The sequence below is a fragment of the Corythoichthys intestinalis genome, chromosome 5 (genome assembly GCF_030265065.1).
Source record: "Corythoichthys intestinalis isolate RoL2023-P3 chromosome 5, ASM3026506v1, whole genome shotgun sequence".
NCBI classification, from domain to species: domain Eukaryota; kingdom Metazoa; phylum Chordata; class Actinopteri; order Syngnathiformes; family Syngnathidae; genus Corythoichthys; species Corythoichthys intestinalis.
In genome coordinates, this window is record NC_080399.1 from 42,180,195 (window position 1) to 42,201,210 (window position 21,016).

Consider the following 21,016-nt stretch of genomic DNA (forward strand, 5'->3'; position numbering starts at 1 on the left):
GGGGGCAGCACATCACGAGTGACAAAACTAGAAACTATTACGATGCAGGCTAACTACACATAAATGTCACACATTATGAACATGAGACGGAAACTATGGCGCATTTTCGTCTCGTCAGACGAAAACTTGCATTCGTCTCGTTATATTTTAAGTCTCCCGAAACACATTTTTAGCTCGTTATTGTCTCATCATCGTCATGAGAAAAGTGTTCGTTGACCAAATATTTTGATTATCGTCATCGTTGACAAAAACAACACTGTTCAGAATTTATGTAAAACAGTTTCCCAATTGTCTTGAATACGATGAAAATGTTTCTTTTGTAATGATTAATTTAGTTGTGAAATATGGAAGGAAATTTGCTTGAAATGCTAGCTTGTAGCTTGTGAAACTTGAAGTTGGATGCCAGGCCCATTTGGTTCAGTCAAAGATGGTATTCAAACCACTGATCCTTGTGTCACTAAATGACTTCCTCAACCAGGATGTTAATGCTGGGAAATTCGTATGCTGGTCTATAATTTTTTGTTTGTTTATGTTTTTGTATTTTTGTTGGGATATGCTACATGTGGTCACAGAAGAATTTCTGCATGTACGCCAAAGTGGAGGAACATCTGAAAAAAAAAAAAAAAATGGAGCAGATGTGTTGATGGGTGAGATTGATTTGAAAGTGAGAGCGAAAACTGAAAGTGAATTTTGATAAATTAAAATGAGTTGAACGTGAAAGAATAGAATAAGTAAGGTTTTTTATTTTTTTTTAAAGTATATTTATTTGACGCTGAATATTTCAGTTTGTCAGTTCATCAATAAGAAATCAGAAAACCTCTACACATAAGATATACACCAGAGAGTGAGAGAGGGAGAGAGAAAGAGAGAAAAGAGAGGAGGAATTGGACAGCAGGTGTCAGTTGTGTCAGTTCAAACGTTTTTTATTCCACTTAACATTGTACATGTGCGTGAGAGAGCAAGAGAAAGAGAGAGAGAGAGAGAGAGAGAGCGGATGACAAAGATGTTTGAGCTTGATGCAGCCAATGCCCACTAACCCAAACATGGACCCTCCATGGCGGAGCATTAATAACGTCCTCACCCGTTGCACCAACATGCTCTTGCTAACATGCTGAATGTTCACAAGATTCAACTTAATGCTGCATTAGCATGCTGTCATTGCATGTGGAGCAATAACTTCAAACTCACGCTATATTTTTTCTTTTTTATCCTTCCATACTTCAGAATGGCTGTTTTCATACGCATTCTTTCATCTAGATTCTTTTAATCCCATTCTTGCTCTAATCCACCTTTCTACCTCTTTTCCTCCTACACTGTTTTTTCCTCTCATTGCCTGCATATACAGCCCCCCCCCTTCACCTCCCTCACCCACTTGCTGCATCCTTCCATGACGTTTTAATCAACTTGGCAATGACTGCTGGTAAAGATGTTGCCGTGGACAGACGCCCGGGTGTCGGGCAAGGACAGACTGACGTGGGTGTGTTGCGCTCCGGACCCAACGTCATTTAGCCAGATGGCCTGAGAGCAGGATGCTCGCCACTGCTCATCTTGCCTCATAATGGCCCCCAGCGTCACGTCACAGTGGAAGCGGAGAAAATTAGCACCTAATTATAGGCTCCTCTCCTTTACTCTCGACGTGAAGAATGGGGCTGTAGTACAATTACGTCATTGCTGGACTATAGATTGCTGGTGTTCAATTATCCTCTGTCAACTTGAAAAGAAATACAAATCCATATGCTATGTGCATATACAGTGTATAGGCTACAACATGCAACCACCACACTACTAGTACATAATAATAACCTTTCATTATTTTCAACTTTTTTTTCCATAACCTTTGATGTCGTTTTATCAGGTTTGTTCGCAATACCCATGATGTACTTTTTGAAGCTATTTTTGTTAGTCCTGTTTGCTTGCCTCTGCAAAAAGCAGAATTGTCATTCATATATGGCTGCCTGGATCACATTTGAACCATCCATCCATTTGCAACACTGCTATGCCTTGTCATGGTTGTGGGGTGCTGGAGCCCATCCCAGCTGACCTTGGATTAAAGGTGGCCGACTACACCCTAAACTTGTCACCAGTCAGTTGTAAGGCGTACACAGAGACATTCAAACTTTTGCTCCCACAATCACACCGCTACAAAGTGGGAATCGATCCCGCGCCGCCTGCACCGAAGTCAGGCGAAGGCACCACAATCAGTGACTTAGTTTGGCATTTAATATTTGAATTTAAATGGACAAAATAATAAATAGCTGTCACAGAGTACACATTGACTCAGAGGTCTCTAGCCAGCAATTGCTATGGCAGCATTGCATTGCTAGCCTCCAGATGCAAATATTAGACCAACCCAAGGATACCGGCCAACCCTTTGAATCGATCAAGCCGGCACGGTGCCTTTCTTTGGCGGTGGAGGTCAGGGGAAAAAAAGTAATTGATGAGGACAGGAAGGGGGTAAACGACCAAAGTAGTATAATAAGCCAAAACAAATGCACATGTATGCATTTACAAATACTGTACTAGCCCTTCTAAAAAATTTGCATATTGTGATAAAGTTCATTATTTTCTGTAATGTACTGGTAAACATTAGACTTTCATATATTTTAACCTGTTTCAGGTTCAAAAGTGGCTTGACCTGGGGAATGCGGCACCTGTAGCCCATTTCCAACACACGCCTGTGCACAGTGGCTCTGGATGTTTCTACTCCAGACTCAGTCCACTGTTTCTGCAGGTCCTCCAAGGTGTGGAATCGGACCTTTTCCACAATCTTTCTCAGGGTGCGGTCACCTCTTCTGGTTGTGCAGCATTTCCTGCCACACTTTTTCCTTCCCACAGACTTCCCACTGAGGTGACTTGATACAGCACTCTGGGAACAGCCTTTTCACTCAAAAATTTCTTTCAGTGTCTTCGCCTCTTGCTTGAGGGCCAATGACGGCCTTCTGGACAGCAGTCAGGTCAGCAGTCTTGCCCATGATTGCGGTTTTGAGTAATGAACCCAGCCGGGAGTTTTTAAAAGCCTCAAGAATCTTTCGCAGGGGATTTGAGTTAATTCGTTGATTCAGATGATTAGGTTAGTAGCTTCTTTAGAGTACATGATATGCTCATTTTTAGAGTACATAATATGCTCATTTTAGAGAGGGATTTTAGTTTTTCTTGACTTTTTTGCCAAAATCATCAAGGTTAAAACAATAAAAGGTTTGAACTACTTCAGCTGTGTGTAATGAATCTAAAATATATGAAAGTCGAATGTTTATCAGTACATTACAGAAAATAATGAACTTTATCACAATATGCAAATTTTTTGAGAAGGACCAGTATACTGAATTTTCTGGCCTAGTGCGACAAACTTCATTCAGAATCCGGAAAATGTGCTCCTGAGCAATGTTCCCTCTAAGCTTGCACACACTCAGCGCACAAGAAAATCTATGAAGCGCAGAAAAATAAAATTCAACAGAAACGTAGTGTAGCGCCAGGACTACTGTCTGTTAGCTCCGCAATGATATGTCAGTGCAACACTCCTATTGGTGCATTCGCTACAGCAATGCAGCGCTCCTATTGGTGCGTTTGACACAGCAACGTGACGCTCCCATTGGTGCGTTTGATATGACAACGTGACGCTCCCATTAGTGCGTTTGACACGGCAACGCGACTTCCTATTGGTGCTTTCGATACGGCAGCGCTCCCATTGGTGCCTTCGATACGGCAACGCGATGCTCCCATTGGTGGAGAAAAGTGAGTTTGACTCCTCTGCTGATTTACCGAAGCAATATTCCGCTGCCAATCTTTGCGAGCGCTACAGTATTAATTAATACGTAATTTTAGAACCAATCTAGTTAATTAGTTAATTAGACCAATAAAATTGTTTTCTGTACCATTTTGCAACGTAATTCAATGAGTGACAGGTGTATAGAAAAATACTTCAAAATAATGTTTTGAACAATATCTATTCTTGAAATAAGAATTTTTCTGACCTTTCAAAGCTTTTTAAAGATTGAATATACTAATTTATTGCAATAAAGTGTACTTGCACATCCACTCAGTGGGTGGCAGTGGCGCTCTTATTTTCAGATTGCGCGCAGTATTTTTGAACTAAGCAAGAGCACACAGAAAAGAGATATGCCGCCCTCTTTGAAAGCCGCTTTCCGACCGGACTCTCCCAGCGACCCACTGTCTTCTCCGGTTCTCACGTGTCCGCCCGAGAAGTGCCATTTTCGGCTTGGGATCGTCAAGACGACCGCCCTCACCTACGGTTCTCCCTCGACCGCCGAGAATGCGCTTTTTTCGGGCCGTTTGCCTTTTGGCATTGACTTTTAATACAGTGGGAGAAGAGGAAAAAACACTGTTTACTTTGTATAAAAATGACTATAGTGGACAGCCGGAAGCCAGATCAATTAAGACACCACTTAAAGACATTAGACCCCAATCTCATTGATAAGCCGCTTGATTGTTTTTCAGTGAAAACGTGGCCAATATTGCCAACAATCGTCCTGCTTTGTCCGTGTTATATCAGTAAACCAGTGAGCACTGTTAGCATGCTCAGTGCTAAATAACCCCACACCTTTGCAAATGAGGTGATACTGTGAGCAGCGAAAATAAAAACTGTCCTTCTGTCCAAAGACACTCTTCCTTTTGTCCAAAGACACTCTTTGTTTTCCCCTTCTATTCAGTTTTGTTTTTTCGGTCAAATTTTTTGGCATATTGTCCTCATGAGTTAATGTTTCTAATCATTTTTTTTTTATTTATTTACTGATTTTATTACATTTTATTTTTCAGTATCAAATGGTCAAAAATGTACCTCGAGTGTATTCTTACAATTTGGATGTGACTTTTTTTTTTTTTAATTCAGGCAAATTGATGTGCGCTGTCTTTTCTTTTACAAACAAAACAATGTTAGTAAACTTTATTCTAAGTTCGTTTATATTAATGTTTTTATTTAGAAAAAAGGACCCAATGTTAGGCAGATGAGTACTTATAATAAAAATTTTATAGACAAATGATACTATTTACAGTGGCGGCAGAGAGTTTGGTGGGGGCGCAAAATATTTACGTCTTCCTTGAGGGGGGGGGCGTACCAGAAAATAATTGAGAAGCACTGTTTTAGCTAATTTTCAGCCAGCTATTTTTCTTATTTCAAGAAATCTGAGCAAAGATTTACTTAAAGCACTGGCAGATAATTTCACTTATTTCATGTAGATTTACACTGAAAATTGAACTAGTTTTAAGCCGGTGTGTTTTTGCAGTGTAGCTGCTCAGACACAAGAATAGGAATATTGAGTGTCCTTATTGCCTGAACAGTTTTAATGTGGGAGTGATATTGTGTGATACATTGTTGTTGTTCATTATGTTTTACTTACCCATGCCACAATTGGACCTTACCCAGGCCAAAGCACTATGGTTAAAGCAGGGCTCTCACATATAACATAGTACACATCTCATTAACAACAAGACCTTGGTCTTTTTCATGTTATACTGTATTTAAAGTAAACTAATCAAAATTGCTGCTCTAATTTCATTATTTCAATAAACCATGTAACTTGCTGTGATCCAAGGTTTTGAATAGGCGTGAAAATGGTGTGTGGCCTCCGTTTACACATCTGGTGTTGCTCACCGTGGTCAGCAGTGTGCTCAGAGAGCTTGTGTGTCTGCTCAGACACATGAAAAATTAGAGGGAACATTGCTCCTGAGATGAGTGTGTGTGGATGAAGCACAAAGTGGCCAGACTTGCATAATAGGATGCGTGTGTCGTCACATCATCGATTTCAAATCTGCTTGTTTGCAAAGCAGCTTAACTTACATAAGCGATTACAATCAAATCACATAGATCACACTCCTTAGCCACGTCACACACAAATTTTGACCCATCTTACGCATGAAACAGTGGAAATTCCTGGACAGGTATTTGCATAATTAGGGCTCGGTGTCAATGAAGGCTGTGTTAAGTCCAATTTAGAACAGTTCCTTCCTCTTTACTTTATAAAACTTTTTCCATAATATTACCAGAGTAGTTCTTTCACTATCTACTTCTATACAAATACAGAGTACATGTACTGTACTTTTGCCACCTCTGGCTCAACTCACAGGATTGCAGTGCAGGTAGAGGACACCCTCGTGAACATTTAGAAGACTCCACAGACCAAGCTCATGCACCAGATGACACAACCTCCCCCTTTCTTCCTTTTTGGTCTATTTCAGCTTGTGCAGGTTGTGGTCCTCCATCCCCCTGAGGATGCAACAATGGAAACAACCTCCAGTCTCGTGCACAGCCAACAGGATTAATTATGAGCACAATAGAAGGTGACTCCTCTGTTTTCTTTACGCTTTGCAGGCTCGGGTGTGCAAAGGGGATGTAGTTCATCTTCATTGGGGAACAATGAACGTTGGATCTGCAATGTAGATATGGAGGACAGCTTGACTATGCTGCCATCTTGTGATTGCGTTTAGACAAGTAAGCCTACATCATGTAAATGAGAGCGCATAATGCACTAGTCACGTTCCCTTCCAGTCACGCTCTAATTTCCATACGAGAAGGACTATCCAAAGCTTTTTGAAAGGGCTCAGACTCTCAGAGGAGGGCTTCCGTTATTAAGAGAGAATTGCCAGGCAGTAGACCACATGGGCAGGAAATAGGGGGAAATGTGGCGGTAATTTATTGCACAGGCTCAAAACACTATTGGACTGGGATGTAAAGTCAACAGATTATTAAAAATTTAGTCTTTCTCACGTTTCACACCAATACCACCCAAAATATTCTATCGTACCATTCAAATGTATGTACAACTGCCAGCAAAAGGCATTAATGGACCAAATGACAGGCTTCTGGAAGAAAAGGCAACATTTTGATAAAAAGCAACTCATCTTTTACTGTTACATACTAAAATAACAGAAGCGAGTTGAGCTTTTTTGTTTACTAGTGAAAGAAGAGTATAGTTTCCTTCAGTAGATTCAGTGTGAATATCACACACTATATATATATATATATATATATATATATATATATATATATATATATATATATATATATATATATATATATATATATATATATATATATATATATATATATATATATATATATATAAATGTGTGTGTGTGCATAGCGGAAAACACTCAGGTGACTTAAAGTTCTGCTCTGAGACCCCCTAATTTGGCCAATTTTCAAAATTGTCCGATATGCGTGTATGATACATCATTGGAAAGCTTAAAATCTCAATTTTCTGGGGGACGGAAAATTTTGAACAGGAGGTCTTTTTTTTTTTTTTTTTTTTAAATGTTTTTTTTAAACAGCAAAACCCTATCTGGAGGTGAGAGCACGCGAGAGTAGAATTACAGACGCCATGACTTTAACGAGATATTATCACGTACTTACCTTGTTTCAATCCAATAACTCTATGTAGCATTGATCACTGAGTGTCAAGACACAGCTGTGAATGGCCACAGATTTTGAATTGGATTTTTGGGGGGACTTTATGGGTGAAACATGGTAATATAACAAGGGTCGCGATGCAGAAATCGCAGACATCAAGGAGTGGTCGAGATTTTCTTTTTCATATATTTACCCTTTAAATTTTTTTCTTTTTTTTTTTTCTTTGTTTGGATCGATTATTTATCATCTAACATCGGAGAAAATGCGACTGTAACAATAAAAAAATACAATTAAGCGATAGTATGAGGTATATATCTGTGACTTTTTTACAGACACCATTATTTTCATTGTGACATAATTTGTTTAAAAGTTTAAAATATGCGAGTGAATAATTTTTTTAAGTCGTTTTTTTTTAAACAATATATGAGACATCTATTAATGATTCTATGCTAAAAACAACAGACATTTTGAATAATAAATATGATTAATTACCTTCCTTTATGGCTGGGTTGAAACAAAAAGCGGTTGCGCGATGTCTGTAAACCGGGGTTTTCAGGGTAAAACGGACAAATCAAAAATAGTTCGGGGGCTTAATGCGCCATGAATCTGCTATGGCAGCATATAGACATATTGTTCTATCAAACACAACAGTTGTTTTGGCTTAAAATACAGCAGTTTCTTTTAAAGAGGAGCGCAAGAGCAGAAACTGCTTTTTCAGTCTTGTCTGTGTTTTCCGCCACATATATATATGCATATAGAAATATATATAAATGTCGTAACAAAGAAAAAAAACTGTCAAAATGCTCTCAATAGGCTTTAAATCGGGGGTTGATATCTGAAATCAACTTGCATTTCAGTATTAGAAATAAATGTATTTTACAAACAAATAGAGCTGAACCTCGCCCTGGATCGGTGGAACAGGCTCCAGCTACACAACCAATTCACTTTGCCAAAAGTCTCCAAAAATCCTCCCAAAATCCCAAAATTGATCATGGCTAGAGATGTGGATTTAATGTGAAATTAATCAATTCCAGAGCAGAATAGTAAGGTAAAAGAAATTTTAGACTATGTTTTCAATCACCAGTCGACCACTGACCTACAATATCCATATATTTGAATATGACTGAATAACATACCTTACGTAACACGTCACCCTTGCTCATTAATATTCATGACATTAGCAACTGTTGCTAGGGGGGTCAAACTGTCCCTCATGATAGATGCATGTAAATAGCGTACAAACGAGATGTTTATTGAGCTAAACCTACCAATTCTGTCCGAAAATGATGTCCCGGGTGCCAAATTCACTGGTAAAGATGTTGAAGAACATACAAATGTTCAGTTAAAGAGGTGGCTTGAGTGCCGAGGGCTGAAAAAGACGTTAAAAAAAGCCGACCTGATGCAGAGGTAGCTTTTTTATCGACACCTTTTTTGTCAGCATATCCTTATGCCACTGACAATGACATTCTCTTGTTTCAACAAGCTATCCTCTTTTCACTATATGCCCGGTCTCTCTTAAATATTATATCCTTTGGTTGTCTTACGTCTCTGATTGTTCTTGGGGGTAATTTATATTGCTATTTTTGTGTAGCGATCGCAAATGCTCTCAGTGACAGCCAGCGAACACTTAATTTTTTTCATTGATAACAAATCTTAATTCTATCAAATTATTTACACTTCCCACTTACTAAGGTTTTTTCTTTACAACAGAAAAGGTAAAGCTGTTAAATGGCTACTTTATTTAAATATTCGTATTTTAGAAAAATGGGCCTACATGACTGTTGTGATATCTAAATTAATTTTTTTTTAAATTTCAGGTCAGTCATTGTCAGACAGAAGCATCACGGCAAAACGCCACGCTAAAAAATAAGCAAAAATATCAAAAAGGCTTACCTCTTCTGGGCAGGAAATGGATCAGAATTGTCATCTGTAGGACCATGGCCCCCAAGAAAATGTTTAATGCATATAAAGGTGAATGGCTTCACCTTGCTGGCGTTAAACTGGTCTTATGGACGTCCGCACAAGTTGACACATTTTTTTCATACAGTGGGGCAAATAAGTATTTAGTCAGCCACCAATTGTGCAAGTTCTCCTACTTCAAAAGATTAGAGAGGCCTGTAATCGGCAACATGGGTAAACTTCAACCATGAGAGACAGAATGTGGAAGAAAAAAAACAGAAAATCACATTGTTTGATTTTTAAAGAATTTATTTCGAAATTAGAGTGGAAAATAAGTATTTGGTCACCTACAAACAAGCAAGATTTCTGGCCGTCAAAGAGGTCTAACTTCTTCTAACGAGGTCTAACGTGGTCTAACGAGGCTCCACTCGTTACCTGTATTAATGGCACCTGTTTTAACTCATTATCGGTATAAAAGACATCTGTTCACAATCTCAGTCAGTCACACTCCAAACTCCACTATGGCCAAGACCAAAGAGCTGTCGAAGGACACCAGAGACAAAATTGTAGACCTGCACCAGGCTGGGAAGATTGAATCTGCAATAGGTAAAACGCTTGGTGTAAATAAATCAACTGTGGGAGCAATTATTAGAAAATGGAAGACATACAAGACCACTTATAATCTCCCTCGATCTGGGGTTCCATCCAAGATCTCACCCCGTGGCGTCAAAATGATAACAAGAACGGTGAGCAAAAATCCCAGAACCACACGGGGGGACCTAGTGAATGACCTACTGAGAGCTGGGACCACAGTAACAAAGGCTACTATCAGTAACAAAATGCGCCGCCAGGGACTCAAATCCTGCACTGCCAGACGTGTCCCCCTGCTGAGGAAAGTACACGTCCAGGCCCGTCTGCGGTTCGCTAGAGAGCATTTGGATGATCCAGAAGAGGACTGGGAGAATGTGTTATGGTCAGATGAAACCAAAATAGAACTTTTTGGTAGAAACACAGGTTCTCGTGTTTGGAGGAGAAAGAATACTGATTGCATCTGAAGAACACCATACCCACTGTGAAGCATGGGGGTGGAAACATCATGCTTTGGGGCTGTTTTTCTGGAAAGGGACCAGGACGACTTATCTGTGTAAAGGAAAGATTGAATGGGGCCATGTATCGAGAGATTTTGAGTGAAAATCTCCTTCCATCAGCAAGGGCATTAAAGATGAGACGTGGCTGGGTCTTTCAGCATGACAATGATCCCAAACACACAGCCAGGGCAACAAAGGGGTGGCTTCGTAAGAGGCATGTCAAGGTCCTGGAGTGGCCTAGCCAGTCTCCACATCTCATCCCCATAGAAAATCTGTGGAGGGAGTTGAGAGTCCGTGTTGCCCAACAACAGCCCCAAAACATCACTGCTCTAGAGGAGATCTGCATGGAGGAAACGGCCAAAATACCAGCAACAGTGTGTGAAAAGCTTGTGAAGAGTCACAGAAAACGTTTGGCCACTGTTATTGCCAACAAAGGGTACATAACAAAGTATTGAGATGAACTTTTGGGATTGACCAAATACTTATTTTCCACCTTGATTTGCAAATAAATTCTTTAAAAATCAAACAATGCGATTTTCTATTTTTTTTTCCACATTCTGTCTCTCATGGTTGAGGTTTACCCATGTTGACAATTACAGGCCTCTCGAATATTTTCAAGTGGGAGAACTTGCACAATTAGTGGTTGACTAAATACTTATTTGCCCCACTGTATGAAGAAAACATCCTTCATATGTGGACGGTCGTAATGTCTAGAGTCGTTTCTACAAGTTCCATAGCAGCAGTGTTTACTCCTTTTTTGAAAGATTACCAGCAAGAAACAAGCAGTACTAGCATGGGTTATATGCGAGCGCGTTTCTTTGTTGAACACCTTCCGGTTTACTATGGTGACGTCACGCCACCTTGCGGTCTAAAAATAGCAATTGTGTGGTACGCTATTGCGAGCCAACACACTTTGCAATGAAATATACAAAGTATGACACATTGGAGAAGTGTATCAATGAAATCTTTATTAGGTCTGCAAAAATAGGTTAATATAACAAAAAAAAAGGCAATCGTTCCTTTCTTAAATCATACAAAAACCAAAGTATGCCACACTTTATTATGGTGGAGTACATTGGCTATTAACATTCACATACATTATAACACTTTAGCAAATTAGCAAAGGAAGAAAGGGAACTCACAATCGTAAACCACACTTTGTTGCTTTGACGTGCTTATGCTTCTTTGTAATTTCAGTGTCTTGGATTGAACACACAATTTGGCACACACACACACACACACACGTTCCTCACTGAACCCTCCTTAAGCTTTAGTGCAGTTAATTGTTATCAGTCCAAAGTGGGAGCCACCAAAATGACAGTGGTGAGGAGTAGGTAGAGGTGGCTGATGCTGATAAAGAGAATTGGTGGGAAGCGCTTTGATTTTACGGCGTCGACACTTTGTACGGGCTCCCCGGGATGTTGTCGTCACCCCATTTGACAATGACGGTATAGCTACCCTTGTCCTTGATCGTGTAGGTGACGTTGTAGAGCTTGTTGCCCATGTGCTTCACATATACCTCTTCACACGGAGCATGCGGTCCATGCACACCCACCATAAGCATATTGCTGCCTGTGCACAAAAACAGAAGCGATTGATGGTCAACTTAGGCTTTAAGATCTTAAAATGATTTTTCAAGTATTTTTGGTTCAATAATATGGAAGCGTATTGCTGCTCCACCCAAACAAAGTCAAGTATCACATTTTTACATGAGACCTATTACTTAAAAATGTGATTATTTCTTGTAAATACGTGATATGTATGTAAAAGCATGACAATCATCATGTAAAAACACGACAATTATCTTGTAAAAACGTGCTATCACGTAAAAAGGTGATCATTTTCATGTAGAAATGTGCACGCTTCTCTTTCCAAAAGTTCGTTGGGATAGACTCCACCTCATTCTGAATAATTACAGTGCTACTAAACATGGATGTCTAAATTGAGCCCAATTAACACTTTTTCTTACATGGTGCAACAATCCACACATTTGCTTGATACTGATACCGACAAATTTTCAGTTTCTTTCTAAATAATTTATTTAGAGGATTTCAATAGTAGATCAGACATGACATTTGTCAAACTTGATCGCTTTTAAGAGAAGTGGAAGTTTGTTTACCCGTGCTAATTGGAAACAACCTACGAGGAAATGAATGTACAAGGACAGGTGCCGACAAAATGGATCTGACTTCTCTTAAGCACAACTTTGCCCAATTTATTGGTAAAAGAGGCCCAAATAGTTTTATCATCTCCTCCCTCACTGTGCTACATTCATGGCCTCAATGTGCACATTGCTATGAATGCTTGCAATAAACTTCCATCTGGAGCCGACAGCTGTTTTCATAAAATAAAACACACTCACACAGGAGCAAATCAGGCAATCTAAGTGCCTCCTGAAATGATGAGTTGTTGATGTGTGAGTACAAGATCAGCTCATGCAACCTCACCTGCTTTGCCGCAGTCGACTGTGAAATTGTTTTTCTGTCCCACCATGGCCTTGGTCAAGCCCATTCCACGGCAGACCACCTTGCTTGCGTCCGAGGTCAGCTTGGACGACGCGGCCGTGGTGGATGAGGAGGAGCTAAAGCCTCCGCCGCCCACTTTGGACGATTTGGTGACCGTTTCCACTAGGACGGATGACGTCTCGTGGAGGCTGTGGCCACCCGACAGTCTGGCGCCTGCCAGAAACAGAGTGGGGTCATCAAATTGATTACAGATAATTGCAACTATCTAGAAATAAGGGAAATTAGGGAAACAAAATTATTCCAATACAAGTGTAAAGTTGTAATCTTACAATTTATTTCAATATTGATTTCATTTTTTATCATGTTACCAACAATAAAAATAATTGAATTACTTTAATACAATAATAATTTTGTTTTTATTTCAGTATTTATGGTTAAATAACCATAAAAAGAGACCAATGAGTTCTTCGTATTAACTTTTTTATTTTATTTTATTTATTTATTTTTTTTAATCATTAGGTTAGGCATTTACCTGTAACTTTAGCTTTGAAGGGACTTCCAACTATGTGCTGTGGCCCGCCATATTTGATGGTGATGAGATAATTGCCAGGAGCCATGGGAATATAGGTGACTTTGTAGCCTTCTGGACACTCACAACAGTCCATCTTGACTTTGGAAGGCCCGTCTATGTTCACCGACAATGTCCCCGGCCCAGCATTACACGTGTTGACCACAAACTCAGAGGGCACACCTTCATGAATAAAGCAAGGATGCTCATGATTGACAAAAAAAAAAAAAAAACTGACAGCGGCATAATTTTAAACCACTTGATAGCAGCGGCTGTACCTACCTGTGTTTCCACCAAGAAGTCCTGGGCCATGCGCTGTAACCATGCCTGGATCTCCTATCAGTCCCGGGTCACCCACTCGCACGTTGAAAGGGCTTCCAGGGATGTGGCAGCCATTGAACTTGACGTCTATAGAGTGAACACCGTTCTCCCGCGGAATGAAGCGCACGGCGGTCTTGTCTGAAAATAACAAAATGCACAACGTCAAGGAAGTCTGAAATATCAAAATCGATTTACATTAAGGACTCTTTCATTGTAATGTTATATTTTTAAAAGAAGAGCTCAGAATTTGATTCTTCAGGTTGCGATTCGATTTTAATTCTTTGGGGTTGTGAGTCGATTCAATTTTTATTTTAATGCATTGATATCTATTAAGTAAGAATTGAAGTTCCTCTTAGCACTTCAACGTAGTCTCTTCTGTGTGTTTTTTGAAGAACGGAGGATATTGTGCCAGAAAAATCAATAAAATCCAACAAATGTATACATGCAATTTTTTCTCTACCTCGAACGTATAGAATTTGTGATAATTTGATTGAAATTGTCTTTAACGTATTGCATTATATCAGTGCTGTTTTCATCAACGATGACGATTCCAAAAATATTTTGTCGATAAACATTTTTTTGATGACTGGGACAAGCTACAAATGTGTTTTGGGAGACTGAAACATAACGATACGAATGCTAGTTTTTGTCTGACGAGACTAGTATGAGATGCGCCATGGTTTGCTTCATAATTTCACAATGTGTGACATTTTGTCATGGTATGTGTAGTTAGCACACATCATAGCAGTGTTTGGTCGTGTCACTCGTGTGACGTGCTGGACTTCCCCCGCCAGATATGCCATGTTGCTTCAGCCTTTTTGAAAGTCTGTGTAATCATCACACACTAAATGTAACCTGTAGCATTAGCATAGCCTTCGCGTTAGCATTAGCATTTAGTGTTGTGAGTGTCATCCTAAATTCTTGGAAAACGTTTTACATATTGTTTGTGGCGTCCAGGTGAGTTTAATTAATTGAAAATAATGTACTGTTTTCCTGCTCAGTGTGTATTATCATCACGAAGATGGTGATGTACTTGTAGACTCTACAATTATATGCTCGTCTGGTAGTGTTCAGTCAAAATTGTTGGAAACCTTTTATTTATTTAGGTTTTCTTGGAATAAAACTTTTGAAGTTTACAAATGAAAACATGAGTAATTGTCGATGAAAACTAGACGAAATTTGTCTCAGTTTACTTTGACTAAAACTACACGGAGAAAACACATTTTGAAATAACTAAAATGTGACTAGGACTAGGATAAGTATTTTTGTCCAAAAGAATCAGATTAAGACGAAAATTAAAAAGGTTGCCAAACTAAACTGTTAGCATTAAATACTTGAATTCATTATATTGTGTAAACATTTTAACAAACAATATACAATGTTTAATTCCCTTTGGTTTTAAATGTCGGTTTGACAGTAAACTTCACCTGAAGGTGGCATACTGCTTAAGGCATGTGTGTTTAGTGTGCATCTTGCTTTAGGTTTTTTCCTTTCATTTTGTTTATTTCTACGTAGTAAATAGTACCAAGGCTAAAATTTAATTCAGATATTAAAATTTACGGTGCAAATTAAAACTAGTGCTTTGAAGTGAGATGCTTACCACCATCCAACTCGGTGACATAACACTCCTCGGAACAACCAGAAGGGGTGTGGACTTTGGCATCTACTACACCGCGAGTCCCGTTGCGCTGCACCATAAACGATGCTTCTTGGTTTACCTTCAAATCCTTGTCCTAAAAAAAGATAGGTAAAAATTTGATCACAATATGTGTGTGGGGGGAGGGCTCCAAAGGCGCCAAGTGTGTGATTCATCACGGCTGGACGAGAATAGATGGAGCAGTTGGGCGTGCGAAGCAGGAAAGGTCAGAGTTTATAGCGAAGCGTTTAGTGTTTTTGCCCCGCAGGCGAGTGAGAGGCTGCCGCAGACATGAGAGGTTGCCTGACATTTGAAGTCCTGCTCTGATATTGCACTTCCCGAGTCGCCTCTAGTGAGTGAAAATGCTCTGAAGTGGCATCCCATGCCTCGACCCCATGAAACAAGTGGGTTTTTATTATTGCTGGCTGTAAAAAGTGGGAATGCAAATAAAAGGAACAAGTGTGAAGAGTCAGATCAGGGGCATTATATTTTGCCGCAGATGTTTACTTAGATGTTGGTATTCCCTGATTATGATGCACTGCAGATCTACTGTATACGCAGGGTTGCCAATAAAAACTGTAGTATTTGATTTAAAAAAAAATAAACACAGATTGATTACTTAAATATATAACCTTTTTTAATGAAATTTTCTTGCATTGAAAGCTTGACACCGTTTTTCGGCGGTATCAGTAAAACTTTCTGCTATAAAATCTCAATTTGTTGGGAATCCATCATTTCATTGTTATATTATAATTTCAAAATTCTGCTATAATTTATCAGACTGCCATTTTCCGGAAATCTTGACAGATTACGTTTGGAGCTGCAGTTGCGATATCATGTGACCCTAGGAGTTTTCCTCAGGTTCCCATCCTGTCAAAATCTGATATTGGTCCATGGTGGTCCTGAAAATTAAACCCAAAGTCCAAATATCAAACTTTGTGTGAGTAGTGAATGAAACGATCACCCAGGACCACCATCAAAATTAGGTTGTGTTATTGTTGTCCTTGTAACCATTGACGAGCTGAGAGTCCACACATAGCCCAGCGTGTGCTTTGCAAGGTACAGTTAAGCCCGACCTTTATCACCCGCCAGCTTCATCGTATTCCGCTCATGTCGCTGCTTCATTAACACGTCAAGGGCAAAAAAGCGGCTCTAAGCGCTCACGCCGCTTGACTGCTGAAATGTTTTGATTATTTTCAGCAACAAATTAAAATTCTCCATGTGGGTGCGTGGAAGTTCTCACCTGCAGGCTTGTGAACGTGAGCCTGCGGGCTTCGTCTGACAGTGTTGCGATGGGAACGATGAATGGGCTGTCAGGGATGTGCTCGTTGTTGAACTTAATTGACACCTCGTAGTCACCTGAGGGAACAGATGGCTTATTAGTTTTCAGCACTACATAAACTGGAGAGGAAAACACTGAGAAGATGACAGATGAACAAGGACAGGACACTCTTGGATGAAAATAAAAATAAGGACAACTAAGCACCCTGTGAGTTACTTACCGGGTTCCTTAACAATGTAGGAGACGCCGCAGGAACCGTCCTTTCTGTCCTCAAAGGAAATTTCCGCCTTGCTCGGCCCCTCTACAGCAATGGACAGCCCACCGGCGCCGGCTTCTCTGGTCCAGATGCTAAATTCAGCTGGATAGAAAAATGTACATCGCAGAAAACACAGACAAGACTGAAAAAGCAGTTTCTGCTCTTGCACTCCTCTTTAAAAGAAATGGCAGTATTTTGAGCAAAAACAACTGTTGTGTTTGATAGTACAATATGTCTGCATGCTGCCATAGAAGATTCATGGCGCGTTAAGCCCCAGAACTATTTTTAATTTGTCCATTTTACCCTGAAAACCCCGGTTTACAGACATCGCGCAACCGCTTTTGTTTCAACCTAGCCATAAAAAGAAGGTAAGTAATTATATATTTATTATTCAAAATGTCTGTCATTTTTAGCCTAGAATCATTAATTGATGTCTAGTATTTAGTTTAAAAAAAGAAAACGACTTTAAAAAAATTATTCACTCGCATATTTTAAACTTTTAAACAAATTATGTCACAATGAAAAATTTGGCGTCTGTAAAAAAGTCACGGATATCTACCTCATAACTATCGCTTAATTGTATTTTTTTTGTTACTGTGGCATTTTCCCAGATGCGTTATATGATAAATAATCGATCCAAACAAAGAAAAATTGAAAAATAACTTTTGAAAGGGTAACTATATGAAAAAGAAAATCTCAACCACGCCTTGTTGTCTGCGATTTCTGCATCGCGACCCTTGTTACATCACCATGTTTCACCCATAAAATCCCCAAAAAATCTGGCTGTGGCCATTCAAAGCTGTGTCTTGAACCCTCAGTGATGCATGCGACATGGAGTTTTTGGACCGAAACAAGGTAGGTACGCGATAATATCTCGTTAAAATCGTGGCGTCTTTAATTCTACTCTCGCTTGCTCTCGCCTCCAGTTAGGGTTTTGCTGTTTAAAAAACTTTTTTTCTTTTTTTTAAATGCCCTCCTGTTCAAAATTTTTCTTTACCCAGAAAATTGAGATTTTAAGCTTTCCAATGATGTATCACACATGCATATCGGACAATTTTGAAATTTGGCCAAATTGGGGGTCTCAGAGCTGAACTTTAAGTCACCTGAGAAACAAGAAGCATTTTGAAACCCATGTGGTTTTATCACGGTTCATCGTCCACTATTTAAGGTTGCTTTGGAACAAATCCTGAATTCTACTGTACAGAGAAGCAAATGGGACTTACAAGGAGCTGAAGCCACGCCTCTCTCCAGACCAGGACCTCCTGCACGGACCTTGTGTGCACCACCCTCCCCCATGGGCCCCACGGTAAACTGGAAGGGACTCCCAGGAACATGCTGGCCTCTGTACTTGACGTTTACAGTGTGCGGTCCCATCTCGTGGGGGATAAATCGTACACTGTAGGTGCTGTTTCCTCCATCCACGATGTCTGCATCCACTGTCTTCCCTCCAGGGCTGGTCACCTGAGCCGTCATGGCTTGCGAGCCCGTCTCAGCTGCTGGGGAAGAGAATCACAAGAAGGTTAGGAAAAAAAGACAAAAGATAATAAGTAATAATGATTGTTAAGCTCGTCAATGACTGAGACCAAATTGCTTCATCAGAATATGGGGTTGAACTACTAAGGATTAACAGACTTTCTCTGTTCTCTGACATAAAAAAAAAAAAAAAGAAACGTGTTTGTCAAGATATAGCATTTCAACATACTTGATTTACACTAACCCCCATTGTTTTAGCAAGTACTGGTAATTGGGAATTGTATACACCTGGGGTCGGCAACCTATGACACGCGTGTCAGCACTGGCACGGCAAGGGTTAACCATGACACGCGAGCAAATGGCAAAATAAAAATTAAAAAATGTGCCTTTTTACCCGAAATTAAAGCATTTTCAGTTGCGCATCCTGTTTTTTAGGGGCTTTATGTGAGCACCCCTCCCACCCATCGACTCCTGCGCTTATGAATTTTTTTCTCTGCACGCTCAATTCAGCCTACGCTACTAACGTGTCACGAAGCTAACTAGTCAGAGAGCTGGTAAAAGTACATTGTGTTACCAATCTGCACTTTTTGGTAATTGCGGTGCTGTCAACTCCGCACCGTAGCGTGGAGTGAACCGGCGATTAACGTGGCTCATTGTCGCCGATTCGTCCGGTGCTTATTTCAGAGAGATGGCGATGTGTATAGAAACACAGTGACGCGTTGAATGGCATTTTGCTGGAGACTTTTATTAACAAAACAAAAACCAGCATGGGACACAGCCACGTTTCACGGCGCTCTCCGCGCAACTCTCTCTCAACACCCTGCTTCGCTCTCTTTTTCTCGCCCAGACGCCTACTTCTTCTTCTACGCTAGTAAGCCGGTCATATTGTAGGGGACAGCGGCCCCCTGGGGATGCCGGTAACAACTGGTTGGCTCGTTACTTCCGCTAGCTCTGTTTGTGCATTATGCCTCGAGAGCGTTGTGTGTCGCACAACAAGTGTCAAACGTCAATACGAGACAAAACATGAAAATTCTGTGAAAACAGGGCCAGGGATCATCTAAAGGTATGCATCTTTTATATTTGTAATATAAAGTCTAAAATTATGCATAGAATTCACTGTTTACGTTGCTAGTGAACAAGACAAAATGTAAGAGTTGCCTGTTCTGACTTTGAAGGTTAAAACAGTCCGTTCTGTACTGTGAGAGACCTGCACTGAGAATCACACCTGTTCCCCTTTTCATGCTGGGGTGTGTGTGTGTGTGATATGATTACATAAGATAATGCTGCTGTATAGCTGTTATTACTGTTGCACTTATTTTCAAGTTTTGGTATTTTCTACAATTTATTTTTTTAGTTAATTGATAAAGACGAATGGTAGTTATAGGATTTCAGTTAATGTCCATGTTGTTTTCTTTGGAGTAAAATTACAGCTCTGTTGGATATAAAAATTTGGATCATTAATCTTGGTGTGGCACACTGATTGACAAGAAAATTTGAAAGTGGCACTCCACACCAAAAAGGTTGCTGACCGCTGGTATACAAAGAAAAACAAATGAGTGAATTTGGGACTGTGAAGAGCATAAATGCAGTGAATTATTGTGGTGTCAAGTTTAACGAGCTCACATTCAGGTCTCGCAGTTATGCCAGCAAAGCTGCTAAGGCTCTCCCGGCCCAGGAAATCTCCGAAGACGTCTCTGAAAGGGCTTCCACCTCCGCCCACCTGGGTGCTCTCCTCAACCCGGACCTCCCGCTTAGTTTCGCCTCCACGGGTTTTGCTGATCTCAGTGCGCTCAGTGCGTGTATAAGTATGGCTGCTGCGGGTAAATGACCGGGTCAGCCTCTCCTGGGCAGACACCATCTGGAACCAGTTTCCTATAGTCAAGAAGAAGGTTATGAGAAAAAAAATATTTGCTGCCCTTTAGCTTAGAAGCTCTGAACCATTCCCATTATTGATATACTCTTTGGGAACACTCTGTAGTGATGCTGTAACGTCAGGCTATGACCATAGTTAAATACTTCTAAACTGTACTCTGGTGAAAAAATGTATAAAGTTTTCAATTAAAATTTCTCAAGTATTGACCTGGAATCTTCAGGTTGAGTCCACATGTGCTTCCCACCGAAGCAATAGAAGACGCCTGCCTCTTTCTGGTTATGCTCTCCTTCATCCTTCCCTCACCAGTCACCTTCACTGTGAACGGACTTCCTAGAGGAGACAAAAGCAACAATGTGTTCTTAAAGTCCATCTTAACACTCAAAAACATTTCTCCACTGATAGGGAGTTGTAAAGGACAAACGCTTTATTCTAATCATGTTAATTTAGAAAGATAAGAGTTACATCGGTAATTCTACTTTTATTGGAATCTGTTTTTTTTTCTTTTATTTATACAGATATCTCTTAACAGAGTGTTAGTATTTTCGCCACTGCTGCATTAACTTCTAACCTGGGATGTGTTTCTCAGCAAATTTGATGTTTACGGTGTAATTTCCAGGTTCTGTGGGACAATAGGTAACTCTGCAGGTTCCGTCCTCCATATCCTCGCAGTTGATATCCACTTTGCTAGGACCCTCAATGGAGAGTGCCAGCCCACCATAACCTACAAGGAACAGATTGGCACTTTGGTGATTTCTATAGTTTCCATGCATATTTAGAGGCAGACATAGTTTT

The 21,016-nt window shown here is 40.1% G+C and overlaps 1 protein-coding gene across 4 annotated transcripts in view; it reads right to left on the minus strand.

The window, feature by feature from the left end:
* Positions 1-11,310: 11,310 nt before the first annotated feature.
* Positions 11,311-21,016, minus strand: part of LOC130916566 (filamin-C-like) — a 50,564-nt gene continuing 40,858 nt past the window's right edge. For 2 of the 4 annotated variants that reach the window (XM_057837384.1, XM_057837382.1), the window contains 11 exons: positions 20,793-20,945; positions 20,432-20,554; positions 19,975-20,223; positions 18,102-18,371; positions 16,843-16,980; positions 16,584-16,699; positions 15,305-15,437; positions 13,666-13,842; positions 13,348-13,566; positions 12,798-13,028; positions 11,311-11,922 (listed from right to left, as the gene is read on the minus strand). In XM_057837384.1, coding sequence (XP_057693367.1) covers positions 11,735-11,922; positions 12,798-13,028; positions 13,348-13,566; positions 13,666-13,842; positions 15,305-15,437; positions 16,584-16,699; positions 16,843-16,980; positions 18,102-18,371; positions 19,975-20,223; positions 20,432-20,554; positions 20,793-20,945 — 1,997 coding nt within the window. In that variant the 3' untranslated portion in view covers positions 11,311-11,734. Of the gene's footprint in view, positions 11,923-12,797; positions 13,029-13,347; positions 13,567-13,665; positions 13,843-15,304; positions 15,438-16,583; positions 16,700-16,842; positions 16,981-18,101; positions 18,375-19,974; positions 20,224-20,431; positions 20,555-20,792; positions 20,946-21,016 lie in introns of all 4 variants that reach the window. The other 2 variants (XM_057837383.1, XM_057837381.1) reach the window with 1 other exon arrangement.